The 13,642-nt window shown below is 42.1% G+C and overlaps 1 protein-coding gene across 7 annotated transcripts in view; it reads right to left on the reverse strand.

The window, feature by feature from the left end:
* tenm2a (teneurin transmembrane protein 2a) overlaps positions 1–13,642 on the reverse strand; it is a 221,406-nt gene that overhangs the window by 56,208 nt on the left and 151,556 nt on the right. For 6 of the 7 annotated variants that reach the window (XM_014331865.2, XM_014331864.2, XM_042218471.1 and 3 more), the window contains 2 exons: positions 10,402–10,608; positions 2,691–2,922 (listed from right to left, as the gene is read on the reverse strand). In XM_014331865.2, the coding sequence (XP_014187351.1) occupies positions 2,691–2,922; positions 10,402–10,608 (439 nt within the window). The remainder of the gene's footprint in view (positions 1–2,690; positions 2,923–10,401; positions 10,609–13,642) is intronic. The other variant, XM_005916486.2, reaches the window with a different exon arrangement.

Here is a 13,642-nt window from a genome sequence, read left to right on the forward strand (position 1 = left end):
ACATGTGTAGAGTGTGTGAAAAGGTTTGTATTTCCTGCTTCTTCACTCCAGGTTGCATGCATAATACTCTTTTGTAAGGCGTCCTGTTTGGGGATGAGGTAGAGAAGGAAACTGAGCAGCACACTTTTATGAATCACAGCCTGGAGCCATTGGCTTTTCATTTAAAGGTTCATATACTGGTTTAGAAATAATGGAAATGTGTGAGATCGTGGTTGCTTTGGGAACTAAAACAGTGCAGATACAGTTAGGTCCATAATTCCTTGGACAAAGAGACACATTTTGTAGTTTTGCTTCTGTACGTCACCACAATGGGTTTTTAAAGCATACAATCAATTAGTGATTAAAGTGCAGACTTTCAATTTTAATTCTGGGGCTTTTACAAACATTTTGCATTAACTGCTTAGGAATGACAGTAATTTTTAAACACAGTCCCCCATTTTCCTATCTCTTTGATAGGTTCATTTTGTTTTGTTCAACCTAATCATGGCAACCATATTTGCACTGATATCTGTTGATAGTGACAAAACTATAAAATGCAAATTCAACATTCAGCTATTATGTCTGTAAGAGAACAGGACTTGTCTGGTCATGATGATGTTTGTCACAAACACACAATTATTTCTGGGACTGAAAATGTCTCAAAGTTAATGCGAAACGTTGTAAAACCCTTGCTAGTGTGCACTTTGATCATATATTTGACTTAAAATCCATTGTGTTGGTATAAAAGAGGAAAAAATACAGAAATTGTATCTCTGTGCAACATATTATGGACCTAATTATGAACGTTTAAGAGACAATTAGCTGAACTGTATTATTCAGACAATTCATGCAGGTGCTCCACTCTCACAGTGCCTGTGAACTGATATCCATATCTCAGGGTTCCATAACATTTATAACAAGAATGCTAAATATACAAACTCATCATGGCGGAGACAATCAGTGATTTGTTGAATTAAAAAATAAATTGGTGTTAGGTGGGTGTTAAATAACAAAAAATAACAAGGGACAAAGATCAAAGCAGCATTTTAAGAGCAAATACAGGGTCAGTTAATTTCAGTGCAATTGCAATAAGTGGTTTCACTTGTGAAGGCAGAGTAGTTTGTACAGCGCTCTGAGGTGGAGTTTGTAATGAAATTTCGCAGGCTTAGATCACGTTTTAAAACGTGGATTCTTTTTAGGTTTGGTGAACACAGCTTTGTAGACTGGAGTTAATGAATATTCTGACTGTGATAGGTTTGTGTTACAGCTGGAGAAGTGTCTACATTTTACTTTTCCACTTTTCGGTGTTAAAAGCTTTGCTGACCTTTAAAGGAATGGCGATGTCAAAGTGGACCTTTCATTTTAAAGCTGGGATGGGTAGATTTTTTTTGTTGTTGTTATTGGTCCAAAATATTTTAAAAAATACAAAAGTTTTTGATTTATTTATATGTAGATTTCAAGAAAAAGCAGCTGATGAATGGTTAAGTGGAATGTTGCTAGTAATTTGCTAATAACCACTAAGCTGGAGCCTAAGCAAATTATTATTAATTAATTAATATTAATTGTCTCTGTTCTTACACAAGAACGCAAATATTTAAATAATAAATATTTACAGATTTTGGGGCTTATTATCGTCATTTTTTTTTATCGATTTATAATTAACTCTGTTTTCCTGGGTCTTTTCCCCTGTGTTATGAATAAATCTTCCTTTTTTGGTACCAGTACTGGTTTTATTTTGTTGTATTTATCCGCAACACCTTAAAGGCTGGTTTGTGAAAATATTGTTGGACATAAACCGGTCCGTGGCGCAAAAAAGGTTGGGGACCGCTGCTCTATGTGACGCAAACACACACTACCCTACACATCCTCCTCTTCCTGTAAGCATGTCTCAGTGCAGTCCTTTGCATGCTTTGCTTCCTTTCACTTCTGCTGATCCGTCACGTTATTGTGTCCCCAGAAACGCTTCTGTTGTGTTTTGTGAGATTTTGTTTTTTTATACTTCCAATGTGTAATTTTATAATTTTTATATTTTATATGTTTTTTTCTTAAGCTCCAGTGTGTTTGACCTCTCAGGGCTGCCGTATCATTAACTCACAGTTAAACACAGACTAGTTAAAAGGCTCCCAAAAGCTTACCAGCAGTTGCCACGGCAAAAAAGCTTCGACAGCTTATTACTGGCTAGAGATAGCCAGTGTTATTAAGACACTCTGTTACCAGTTAGCTTGTCAGCCACAGCAGCTTACTAAATAGTCACTTCATCACTTAGGTTACAGCACCATTTATTTCAAGAGGACATAGTTTGAAAAGTGTCCATGGCCCATGAAGTCTAATATTTTTTTGCTAGTCTGCCAAGACCTTCCATTGATTTGTTCCCAGTTCCCTAATTGCCTTCCTTTTTAAGTTCTTAAGTATTCTTTCATTTTTAGTGTAACACGTTTTGTGGTAGTCCTAGTGAGTGAATAGTTGTTATTTTACATCATGGCCAAATACACCACAGCTTCTTTCTTTCTCTTCTAACATTTCTGTCTGACACCGCCACACTGAGCTTACAGAAATGTTGCTGAATGGATCTGACCTTTCATTCCTCACTATTGATTACTCAAGGCTTATTCAACTGCTGTGCTTACTGTAAGTGGCTCCAGATATCAGCGTCAGGTAAACCCGTCAACAGAAAAACAATCCAAAACAAAACAGAAAATATATACTCTGACCTGGTCTCCAGCGGCACGTTACTGTTAAGCACCCAGCTGTCTTGTAACTGGACAGACTCAGGGGTGGTCGGACCATCTCCCGTCCCTGGAGCGGGTGCGTGAATGGGGTTTCGTCCGCCTCTCAGGGTGTTTCTGTTCAGGCTGTTGGCAGACTGGTGGGACAAAGTGTGGTGGTTGTGTGGAGGGGGCAGTGGAGGTCGTAGCGTGGTCTGACTCTGGTGGTTGGCAGCCCCTGGAAGAAAACAAGCACAGAGACGAATTTAAGAAAAACACTTCTGTGTGAAAATAGAGTCTCAGATCAAAGGGATCAAGGACTCGGTTCCAAAATGCTACAAACCCAAAAGTAGAACAGAAATGTTATTTGATATTTGGTGATTATTTCGCAGTATGTCAAAAGCAAAGCTCTTCAGCTTGCAAATAACTTCATTATCATTCCATTATGTACTACTTTTGCCTCTGCAATCATTTGGTTCGGAGTAGGTCTCATGTTTTCCAAACGGTCGATAACTTATTTGAGAAGGAAATTCCAGCTCAACAGATACGTGGAATTTGATAATCATCTTCTTACATTTTAATTCACGTTTTTCTCCATTTTGTCCATCTTCATTTTTATCCACTCCTCTCTCTCCTTGTCTCACTTTTGCGTTTTCTCTCCAGTTTTCTTTTTCCCCCCAAGTAGCAAAAAGATGCGTGTGAGCAATATTAGAGCACTCAGCACAGCGTGCGCCCTCATCTCTTGCTCTCAGACTTGGGGGAACATGTCAGCTAGAATCCAATACCAGCCCTTCCAACAATGAGCTAATGGACTGTTGAGTGAGAGAGCTGAAAAACAAACCCGGATGACTCAGACGAGAACACCCATTCACACATCACAGTTCTCTCCCCCTCCCCCTCTCCCTCTTTCCATGAATCAGTGGGGGATTTGAGCCCATCTTCATCGTGCGTGTGTGTGGGTTTGCACGGGAAAATCAATAAACCACATACTATACGGTACAGGAGATCTTAACATACTTTTTTTGTTGCCAGCTGCTTAAAAAATTACATATCATGACAGTGCAAAACCTGCACGTCATTTATGCTTCACGCAGCTTTAAGACATCGTTTGCTATTTCTTTCATCGATGCCACGCATCAGACTTTCATCATTACTGAGTATGGAGATACATGAGACTGTTTACTTGGTGCGTCGTCTTTCTCCAATTGATCAAAGTTTGGAGCACGTGCACACACATATGTGTGGGGTGAAAACAACAAAAAAGCAACTGCTTTGTCAAGCTGCGTGATCACACTTGCCCTCCTCCATATGTCATCTTCTCTTGGATTTGATAAGAAAAGAAACAGCGTGCGAGAGGAAGGGAGAAGTGTGGATGTGCTGAACTCTCCTGTCTGCTCTTCCGCTTTGATATTTGCCTGTTCACGTGTGTGTGGCGGAGGGTAAGGGGGGCGGGGGGGGGGGCGAGGGCGACGACTTTTGACAGATAGAAACCAAATCAGAAAACGAATGCATTTTGCATCTACATTATGCAAATGCATCTTTCTTTGTTCTCCTGAATGGGTGTTTAAGGGGAACCCGGCTTGCTTGCAACTCCCGTTGTAATGACAACCAGTTTGCGAGGTGACCTGATTCCTCTGTGATACTGCGGGGATGCAGGTGTCACCGCCGTGGCTGGAGAACAGATGCTCGTGAAAGGAGAGAAGGGGCGAGAAGGGGGAAGGAGACTGGGGGAAAAAAGATGGGGCCTGACCTCTGCTACACAGGAGAGACGCTAAACATCTGTTTGTGCGTGCAAAGATGCTCTTGGGAGAAACAGATACACATGCGTGCATGCAATCACCCGCATACATGCAGCCACAACACAGCCCGAAAGGCCATCCTTCTCTATCATAAACTCTGCACGTAAATTGATATTAAAGCATGCGGTGGGGTTTATTTCGTGTACTTCCCTCCTCCTCCTCCTTCCTATACTGCCCTATTTCTTGTTAAGGATTGTTTCTCTTTCATCTTCCTTTTATTTGCATTTTCCTTGTGTTCCTTTGCTGAAATGTAAAGCACTTTAAGATAAACCTTGTTTGTTAAAAGCACTTTATAAATAAAATTAACTAGACTTCCCCTCCCTGCAATGTCCCTATAAATGTGAAATACCTTTTACTGCACCCTATCTGCATAAATACTTTTATATAGTGTACCCATATCAACAAAAGCACACAAGCATCTAAATACAAAAAACAAAAACCGCATACTGGCTGGGCACGTATGCAGGCATGGACACAGTCCCAACGATGCAAAAAATACAACTAGGCAACCCCACGCTCACTAGACCAGCCTGCTATCTCCCGTGTTTAAATCTGCGTACAAAAATGCATGCCTTATGCTTTTGTTCACTTTCTCTCCCATAAATATTGAACAGGTTTTTCATTCAAATTTGAATGAATAATATATGGCACACCTTGTATGGAAGAGGAATACTTTTTTCCCCAGCCCTACTTTTCCCACAAACTGCTGTAGCCTGGTTGCGTGAATGTGGTAAAATCTTCTGTGTGTATGTGTGTGTGCAGAGTCAGACACACTCCAACCACTGGAGAGGGTTTTCTTCAAATATCCAGCCACTAAATTATGTTGCGCAGGTATCAAGTCACGCTCTGTTCTGTCTGCAGAAACTTGCATCCACCACTTTTTGTAATAAGTGCATTTTGCTTTGCAGACTCAAGGCAAAAGAGAAAAAAATGCTAATCCTGTTATCTATCATTCAGCAGCAAATTCAATTGCACGTCTCCAGATAATGTCAGAAAAATGTAAATTCGGAGAAAAGTATTGCCTGTAATTCTATGCATTAACTCTCTTCGTAGCCTACTGGGACCGCCGCGGCTGTCATGTTCTGTCGGGCTAACCGAACTGAATTGTTACATGATAGAATGCGATTGCTCCTTTTATTCTTCGCTGAATCAATATTTACTGAATAAAGTGGATAACGACTCATTACTAATGCTCTGCTTGTGTTGTCGTAAAATGTGCTGCAGCGAAAAAAAAAGAACAAGTTTTTTAAAGAAAGCACTATTCTTCCAAAAAGTCCCTCAACCTTTGGTAGAAGTTCAAGAAAGAAAGAAAGGAAGAAAAAAAAAAACAGAAAAGAGAAGAAAAATATTTCTAGACGTGCTACAAAATATTTATGATCAGAGACAAATTGCTTTCCTTTTTCTGCAACAGCACGGGAGATTGATGTCAAAGAAATTTGTTCTCATGCAGACTTCAAATCCATAAAAAAACACAACCCAAAAAACAACCCTTAGAGCTCGCTGGAGAAAACACAAACATATTGAGAAGTGGGGTCTGCTGGAGGAGCAAGGCTGAGGTACAAGGCTGTTTTTTTCATACATGCAGAGAACCGAAGAAAACATTTGCGTTTCTGTTTTGGCCACAAATACACAAACGCGAGTAACCACTGGAACAGAGGTGGCGTGCAGGAATGAGCAATCTTGAGCTAAATGGTTCTAATAAATTAAGATAGGGGACTTAGTCAGATAAAGTGTGTGGTTTCCAAACTACAACCCACAGGTAGGCTAATAGGAACAACCGTTTTACTAGGAACCTGGTCTGATAAAAGACCAAACATGCGAAAAAGGAAATAGAGCAATTAGTGAGCAGCCAAGCAGATCACTTTTTATTCCACTTTATCTTTTCCTCCTTTCTTTTCCCTCTCTTTCACTCGCCAGTGTATGTAAACAGAAAGCATTTACTTGACAGCTCTTGGTTTTGTTTTGTTTTTTGTGGAGAAGCTCTGAGCCCCCTTCCGACTGCTGTCGAAGCCTGACCCAGTTTATTCTTGTCCAAGGTCCCCTGTGACCGGAGAGAGAGGGGGACTATAGCTGTAAGCTGGTGCGTTTGGCTCGGGCTAATCCCTGGAAGTTCATTATGCTCGCCAATTCAAAGTGGCCTCATTCAGCAGAAGAGCATTAGCCTGTCTGCTAACCTGTTAAACACACTTCAGCCAGAAGAAGGGCCTCGCACATCATATTAATATCACAGTGTGTGTGTGTGTGGCCAACTGGCAGCAAGAACCAACCAAGGCAGTTTGTTTTGCAGCCTTGGATGGGTAAACTGTTTATTGACATTTTCTGTGGTTAACAGAGAAAAGTCACAGGGCAGGATGTGCATCTGTGTGTGTGTGCCTGTGTGCAGGACAGAAATGCCCATTCAGCAGTTAAAAAGGGATCATTGCAGGGCTCAGCTCCCACCCCTCGCTCCCTATCGTCCCTCTATCCCTCTCACTCCCTCTGTCTACCCATCTCTTTATTTCACGCCCCATATCTCCACTGCTTCCACTTTCCTTTTTTTTTCTTTTTTTTTTTTTAAACTGCTGCACCAACCTTCATTGTTTTTCATGCACCTTCCCTTCCAATCTAATTGCCATGCTCCCCATGTTTTTAAGGGTGGTATATTCCCATGTGTTGCTGCTTCATGCGTCCTCTATCTGAGAATGTCACATGCTCCTCATTTGTCATTCTTCTCAGAGCTCTGAGGCTGAGCATGGAAGGAGAACTTGAGGTGAAACACACCAACACACACACACACACACACACACACACACACACACACACACACATGCACAGCCTGACAAAGGAGCTTATTTCTCACTAAGGTTTTATTTTACACCATTGCACACACTACAACAGACATGTGCTGGCACAAAGAGGAAATAAAGTTAAAAACATACATTTATACACACATACATACACACACACACACACACACACCGCCTCTGCCTTGGCTAGTCATCTCTGTCTAATTAGGAGGCAATAATCCGCTAGAGAAGAGTCATCAAATTCAGCCAAAAACAAACAGTCTATGAGCAGAAATGCATGCGTGCATTTTACCCTGCACCCACCCCCCCACCACACACACACACACACACACACACACACAAATACAAATGCACAAATTGTCCAACTGCTTTGCAAATGTCACCCTTACATAAGCACCATTAGGGAAGAATAACATTAGCGGAGAAGAAGGGAGTGTGCCTTTGTTGTGCCTTTGTTTCTGTAGATTTGTTTCAACAAAGCCATTAAACATTCATTGCTTCGGCAGTGACTTGAGGTGGCTTCCCTGGCAGCAGATAGCTAGCCACTTTAGAAGAGGCTTGAGCTAAAAATAGCTTAGTGTTCCCCATGCATAATGAATGGCCAGAGACAGCGCTAATGCTAGCTCTTTCCAGGAGCGATCTGCTACGCTCCGTTTGGTCGTCTCAGCTCTCCCGTCGTTCCGAGGGAGCGTTCCCAGACAGGTGCTCCGAGCCAGACAGTATTCCCATATAAACATTCGCAGACCAATTCCCAGCCAATCCTCGGCAACAACGTTCCGTTCCCATTCACCTGTCACGCTTCACTAGGAACACAAGTCATGTCTGTCCACCTGTTAGCTTAGGTAATGGTGGACTACTTTAGAGGAGCACACACACACACACATACACAAATACGCACACACACACGCAGCATGCAGTTTCCTGAGGATTATCTCGCTGTGGTCAGTTTCTGCCTGGCTTGGTAAGGCTCATTTCCTGCCCAGCATCTACTCTCTCCAGGACCACACCAAACACATATTCAGACAGGCATGCACTTTCACAGCACATGCATAAACAGTCGCCGGTTATAGGTGTTTTATTTGCTCGCAGCCATTGCTCGCCTCGCCTGCATGCCAGGCTATGTTTATGCAGTGCCAGACTGACACTCTGAACTCATTTAGGCCAATTTTAATGGATGCCCAAAGCCAAGGACTCTCTCTGCACACCATTAGATCGGCAGTCCTAGCTTGGAAAAGTAGCACTTTCATCCGAATGTTGTTGCTCTCCCATCCAAATATCTCCCTTTCAACCTCGAAGCTCTCATCAGTTTACCCTTTTTTACCCCGTGTCTCTTTAACTTTCTATGTGCCTTCGTCTCTGTCTCCCTTTCACTCACTTCCCCCCTATCCCCATCTATTTTTACTGGTGTGTTCTGGCTGCTTTCTTTTCTCTCTCCTTTTTTTTCATGCACGATGTCTCATTAAACAACTTCAAGAAGTCAAAGTTTGGCTTTCTCTCTCTCCCCCCTCTCTCTCTCTCTCTGCTCCCATTTGCCTCTTTGTGCCTCTTCTTCTTCTTTTTTTCTTTCCCAGCTTCTCCGTCATTGTTTTCTTTCTTTGTCTCTCTTGCTCGCTGTCTGCGCGTACAAGCTCAGCAGAGACTGAAAGAAGCCCCACAACAGAAAGTGTGGGTGTATACGAACAAGAATGAGAGAAAGAGAGAGTGCGCCTGCGAGCCTCACTCTCCCTCTTTACCAGTGTCTGCCATTAGGGTGTCAGTGGCAGAGTGAATTTATTTGCTGTGCGGTTACTGGGCTAATGATTGATGTTGCCCCAGCAAACAGTAAACCAATTAGAAGGCTGATGTAACGTCATTTTAAAAGCCTCCTAATCACGTTGCTCTTGAACCTGGGACCCGGGCCTTCCCTAATGAAGATTTATACTGGATCAAAGGAGAGCCTAACGCCATTAACAATAGATTGTATTCCACCAAAAATCACATTAGGACTTCTCTGCCCACCCCTCTCCCTCCCATCAGGCCTTTGCTAAATATATCTACTGATTACAAGTGCAGATGCACAGAGGAATGGAGAAACAGGGAAGAGCGGGAAAGGGAGGCATAGAGTTGCCCCACAGTAGCTAATTGTTGAGAATAAATGCGTATACTGATGAACAGCCTCATCACTGCAGACGTTTGCACGTGCATGTGTACGCGCACACAGCGTAAGAGGAGAAAAATAGTTGTGAGGTGCTGATATAAGCACACGAGGCCTCTAACAGCCAACAAGAAGGGCCCGGTGATGAAAGAGAAAGCTTAAAGCTGGGGAAACTAACTAGTTTGTCTTTGCTACGCTGATCCTCCTGCTGGCACTTAAAATTCATCATCCCCTTACCTTTCACTTTCCAGCGGATTATTAATGTCATATGGAAAATAACTACAAGCACACCTACTCAGTGGCAACCAAGCTGCACTCTGCAGAGAGTAGGGGGTTGCTTCTCCTTGCATCATTGTTTTTTTTTTTTTTTGGTTAAGGTGGGAGGGTTACATTTAAAATGCAATCCATTAACGAATCAGCAATTGTCAGTCTAGGATTGTCACATGTGCCACAAAAAAATAAAAGGAAGAGAGGATTTTTTTATTAGTTCTTTTTATGCTTATGCAACAACTGATTTAAAAATCATAAACAGTTTTTTATTACAATCAGTGTCATATAACGATTACCTGACGCTGTAATTGTTTGCTTTGAATTCATCCACGAATGATCCAAATTAAAAGTTTTACGTCTTCTCGAAAAAAAACCCTATTACTGTCCACAAATTTTATTTATTTATTTTTTTTACATTCTCTTATTATTTTAAAGCAATCACAGTAAAAACGTCCCCTCAGTTTGATTTCCAGCCCTGCAAACAAATGCTGACTTCAGTGGAATGCAGAGAAGCAGAAACAAATGGCCAGAGCCGAACAAGATGTGACATTAAATTAAAGCGCAGCATTGCTTGGCATTTTACTGAACGACTAAATCAGATCAGGAAATGGACACATGATGAGGTAATGCATCGACTCAGGTGATGGATGGCATATTGATGCAAACATTAAAACGAAAAAAAAAGAGAAGAGAGAATGAAAGGATGGTTGAATGGAGCGCTCTCTTACCAGTGGACGAGGGCTGGGCCCGGAGCAAGTATGAATCCTCCGGGTGGGGCTCCAGGTGAGAGTGGGTGGAGTTTTTCTCCAGCAGGGGCACCTGGCATTCCCTGATCGGTGGGGACGGGCCGGGGGAGGGGTGGTGGGGGGCAGACGAGGAGGACGGGAGGGACGGAGGGAGCAGGGTGGAGGAAGAGGTTGGAGGGAGTGGACGACCTGGAGGATGGAGGGACAGAAAGAGAGGGGGGGCAGAGAAGGACGGAGGGGACGTTAGACAAAACAGATGGCATTGTCTGACAGTGATACAGGGGCCTGCTCACAGAGGCAACCTGAATGGGAGACGTGGATATTTTTAATGAGGAGATGCCACCATTTTTTTAAGGGGCCTGTTGACTCAAATTACAGGTAACTCTGGGATCAATCCAAATTTTACGGTAACTATATCTAAATTTTAAAAAAAGTTTTATTGATATTACTGATTACTGGTTGGACAGAGCTAATGCAAATGTGTTTGTCTTTGTTGGGAAATAAAATAAAATTAAGATTAAAATGTCTCTGAATGAGAGATTTTATTTTTTTGTGCTTTACTTAATTTGAGCTAACCTTAACCTTTAAGGCTTAAAAATCTGCACACGGATTGAAACACCTGCTGCACGCACACTGTACTCAACAAAGCTATCCGGTTAACCCCTAATTAAACTTGCTTCTTTGAGCATCCCCTGATATTAATAATGTAGAACATGCTGGGTACAATCACAGAAGGCTGAGACACAGAGAATGATCAGTGCAGATCTCCTAAGTGCATTAATGAGTACAAAAAAAGTTTCCTTTCAAGTCATGACAATTTTAGTGCCGTTTTCTCATTTTTTAAAAATGAAATATTGATATAAGTGGTTTAAAGCCATTCACAGTACTATACGCACACACACACACACACACACACGTATATACATACATGTTTTTTCATACACATGCCAAAATTAACACAGGACGCTATCTACTCCTGTAAACACCTAAAAAATGACCAAATGAAGCAATGGGGTCATACTGAATTGACCAACGGTGCAATTTATAAGCATCTGTTATTTTGTCATTAAAATAGTTCAACACCAATGGTAGAAGACTTCTGCTAGGACCTACATCCATGATACGATTGTCCTCTACATGGGTAAGACAAAAGAAAGTTAACAGCCAAGTCTTTAAATAGTAGGAGCCATGGGATGCGTGGACACAATCAGGCTGTCCCGTACACCAGAGAGAGAAGAGTGGGATGGAGAGAATTCACTCTACTCTCCAAAGGTTTGGAATCAAGGACAAAGACAAATCTAATAAATTCTATTTAGAGACTGCTCAAAATATAGAATAATTATGTCTGCCATATTTGCAGCTCAATCAATCAACAATATGATAAGAATGAGGCCACTGAGTCCAGTCAATCCACAGAAGGACTCAGGTTATTATAACTACTAATTAGATAGTCGACCGAAGACTTTTTAACACAATCACTTATTTTCTCCTCCTTCAAAGTAAGATCTCTTGTTAGCCAGCCATGTTTTTTCTTCTTCTTTACAATAACAAATTACCCATTTTTTCTCCCCCAAAGTTTAAGTGTGTGGGGGAAAGCGGTCTAGTTCTTCTCCAGTTCTACAAACTTCATCTATTTGTTCGCTTGTCGCCGAAGACTTCAGCGGGAAAATCGAAAACACAGCCTTTCAGTCTCCTTTCTCTTTCTTTTCACACAGAACAAAAACAGTCAGCAACATAGCAGGAGAAAGACAGAAAAGCATTGAGACCTTGGAGAAAAAGAAAAGATAGCTGCACATTCATCATTGCACTATCTCCCCCCCTTTCTTTTTTTCCCCTTACTGGCGCTCCTTCAGAATACAGATGTGGTGTGATTGTAATTTGACAGCATTCATCTTCCCATCACAGAGCATTGACAGGAATCAAAAAACTGCAAAGGGCATGATAGATCGGGGGGTATGGTGGGCTTTTTTTTCAGTGACAATGCAATTTTGCTCGCCTCGGGGGGGAAACGGCACCTGGGCGAGAGAGAGGAGAAAGATCAATGCAGACATCACTTAAGAAACAAAGTGGTTGGACATATTTGTTGGCTAACGCGCCCTTCTATGCGGCATCAAAATGAAACGCATTAATCATGGTAAATACACCTTTGACTCCAGGTGTTGTCGCGGCTTTTGCAGAGATTTATTTGATAGAAACAGAGACAGACTGATGCCTCCATCCTGCTGTCCAAACTGCTCCAGCTCAGAGCTTTGCGTCATGGAAACCAGAGCTAGGATCGATCCACAGCCCCACGTTAACTACACCCCAGAGACATGCTAGCCTTGTCTTCTGTTTAGGTATGTGTGTGTGTCTGTGTGTGTGTACGGTCAATCTCATCAGAGCAAACAGAGAAAAATGGATAAACAATGGCAAAGCAAACACTGTGGCCGACAGGGGGGGAAAGGGGACGGACAGAGAGGGACAGGCAGAGACTGATGGAGAGAAGGGGACGCAGGTGGGGGGAGACAGTGAGGTTACAGGGTTAACCGGGGAAATCAAGAGCAGGAGAGACACACACACACAGAGAGAGAGAGGTATGGAGGGGGTTTGGGGGACAGTCAAGAAGCTATGAGCTGACAAAACTTATTGCCAATAAAAGGGAAAAAAATGCGAGGAAGAAAGCAATAGAGGAAGGGAATTAGGAGGGGAAGAGGCAATAAGAGGGGACTGAGCAAGATGGAGGACAGGAACAAAACGAATAAAGAGGTAAAGGGGGAATAAGCCACCGATACGAGCAAAAAAAAAAAAAAAAAGGCCCAATGATCTATATGAAGTGACTTTTTAAAGAATGATGAGACGGAACCTAGTGATTTGCATATTTCACAAAGCCTACAATGAGGCTACTGGTGACCACTGGCAATAGAAAAATGGCAAATGTGTAGCAGCACACCTTGCAGAAGAAGAAGAAGCAGAAGAAGAAACATGCATGTTTTTATCGCGGGTCCACACAGCTGTGTCTGTGTGTGTGAGAGCTCGTGCACATGCTGTTATTAATATTCTAAATGCCTTTAATCACAAAAAAAAAAGGAAAAATTGCACTAGTTGGCCAAAAGCAATTAAGGGAACTTTAATCTCCTTAGCAATTATGCTGTGGGGCATCCTTAACTCAGTCATTTCTGCCCGCTACATTTCTAGAAAGGTCAGTGGAAATTGCTTTGTGTTATTAGAACAAAGACTTGGCAAT

This window comes from Haplochromis burtoni, unplaced genomic scaffold (assembly GCF_018398535.1).
Source record: "Haplochromis burtoni strain Fernald_Lab_line unplaced genomic scaffold, NCSU_Asbu1 Contig_19, whole genome shotgun sequence".
Lineage (NCBI taxonomy): Eukaryota > Metazoa > Chordata > Actinopteri > Cichliformes > Cichlidae > Haplochromis > Haplochromis burtoni.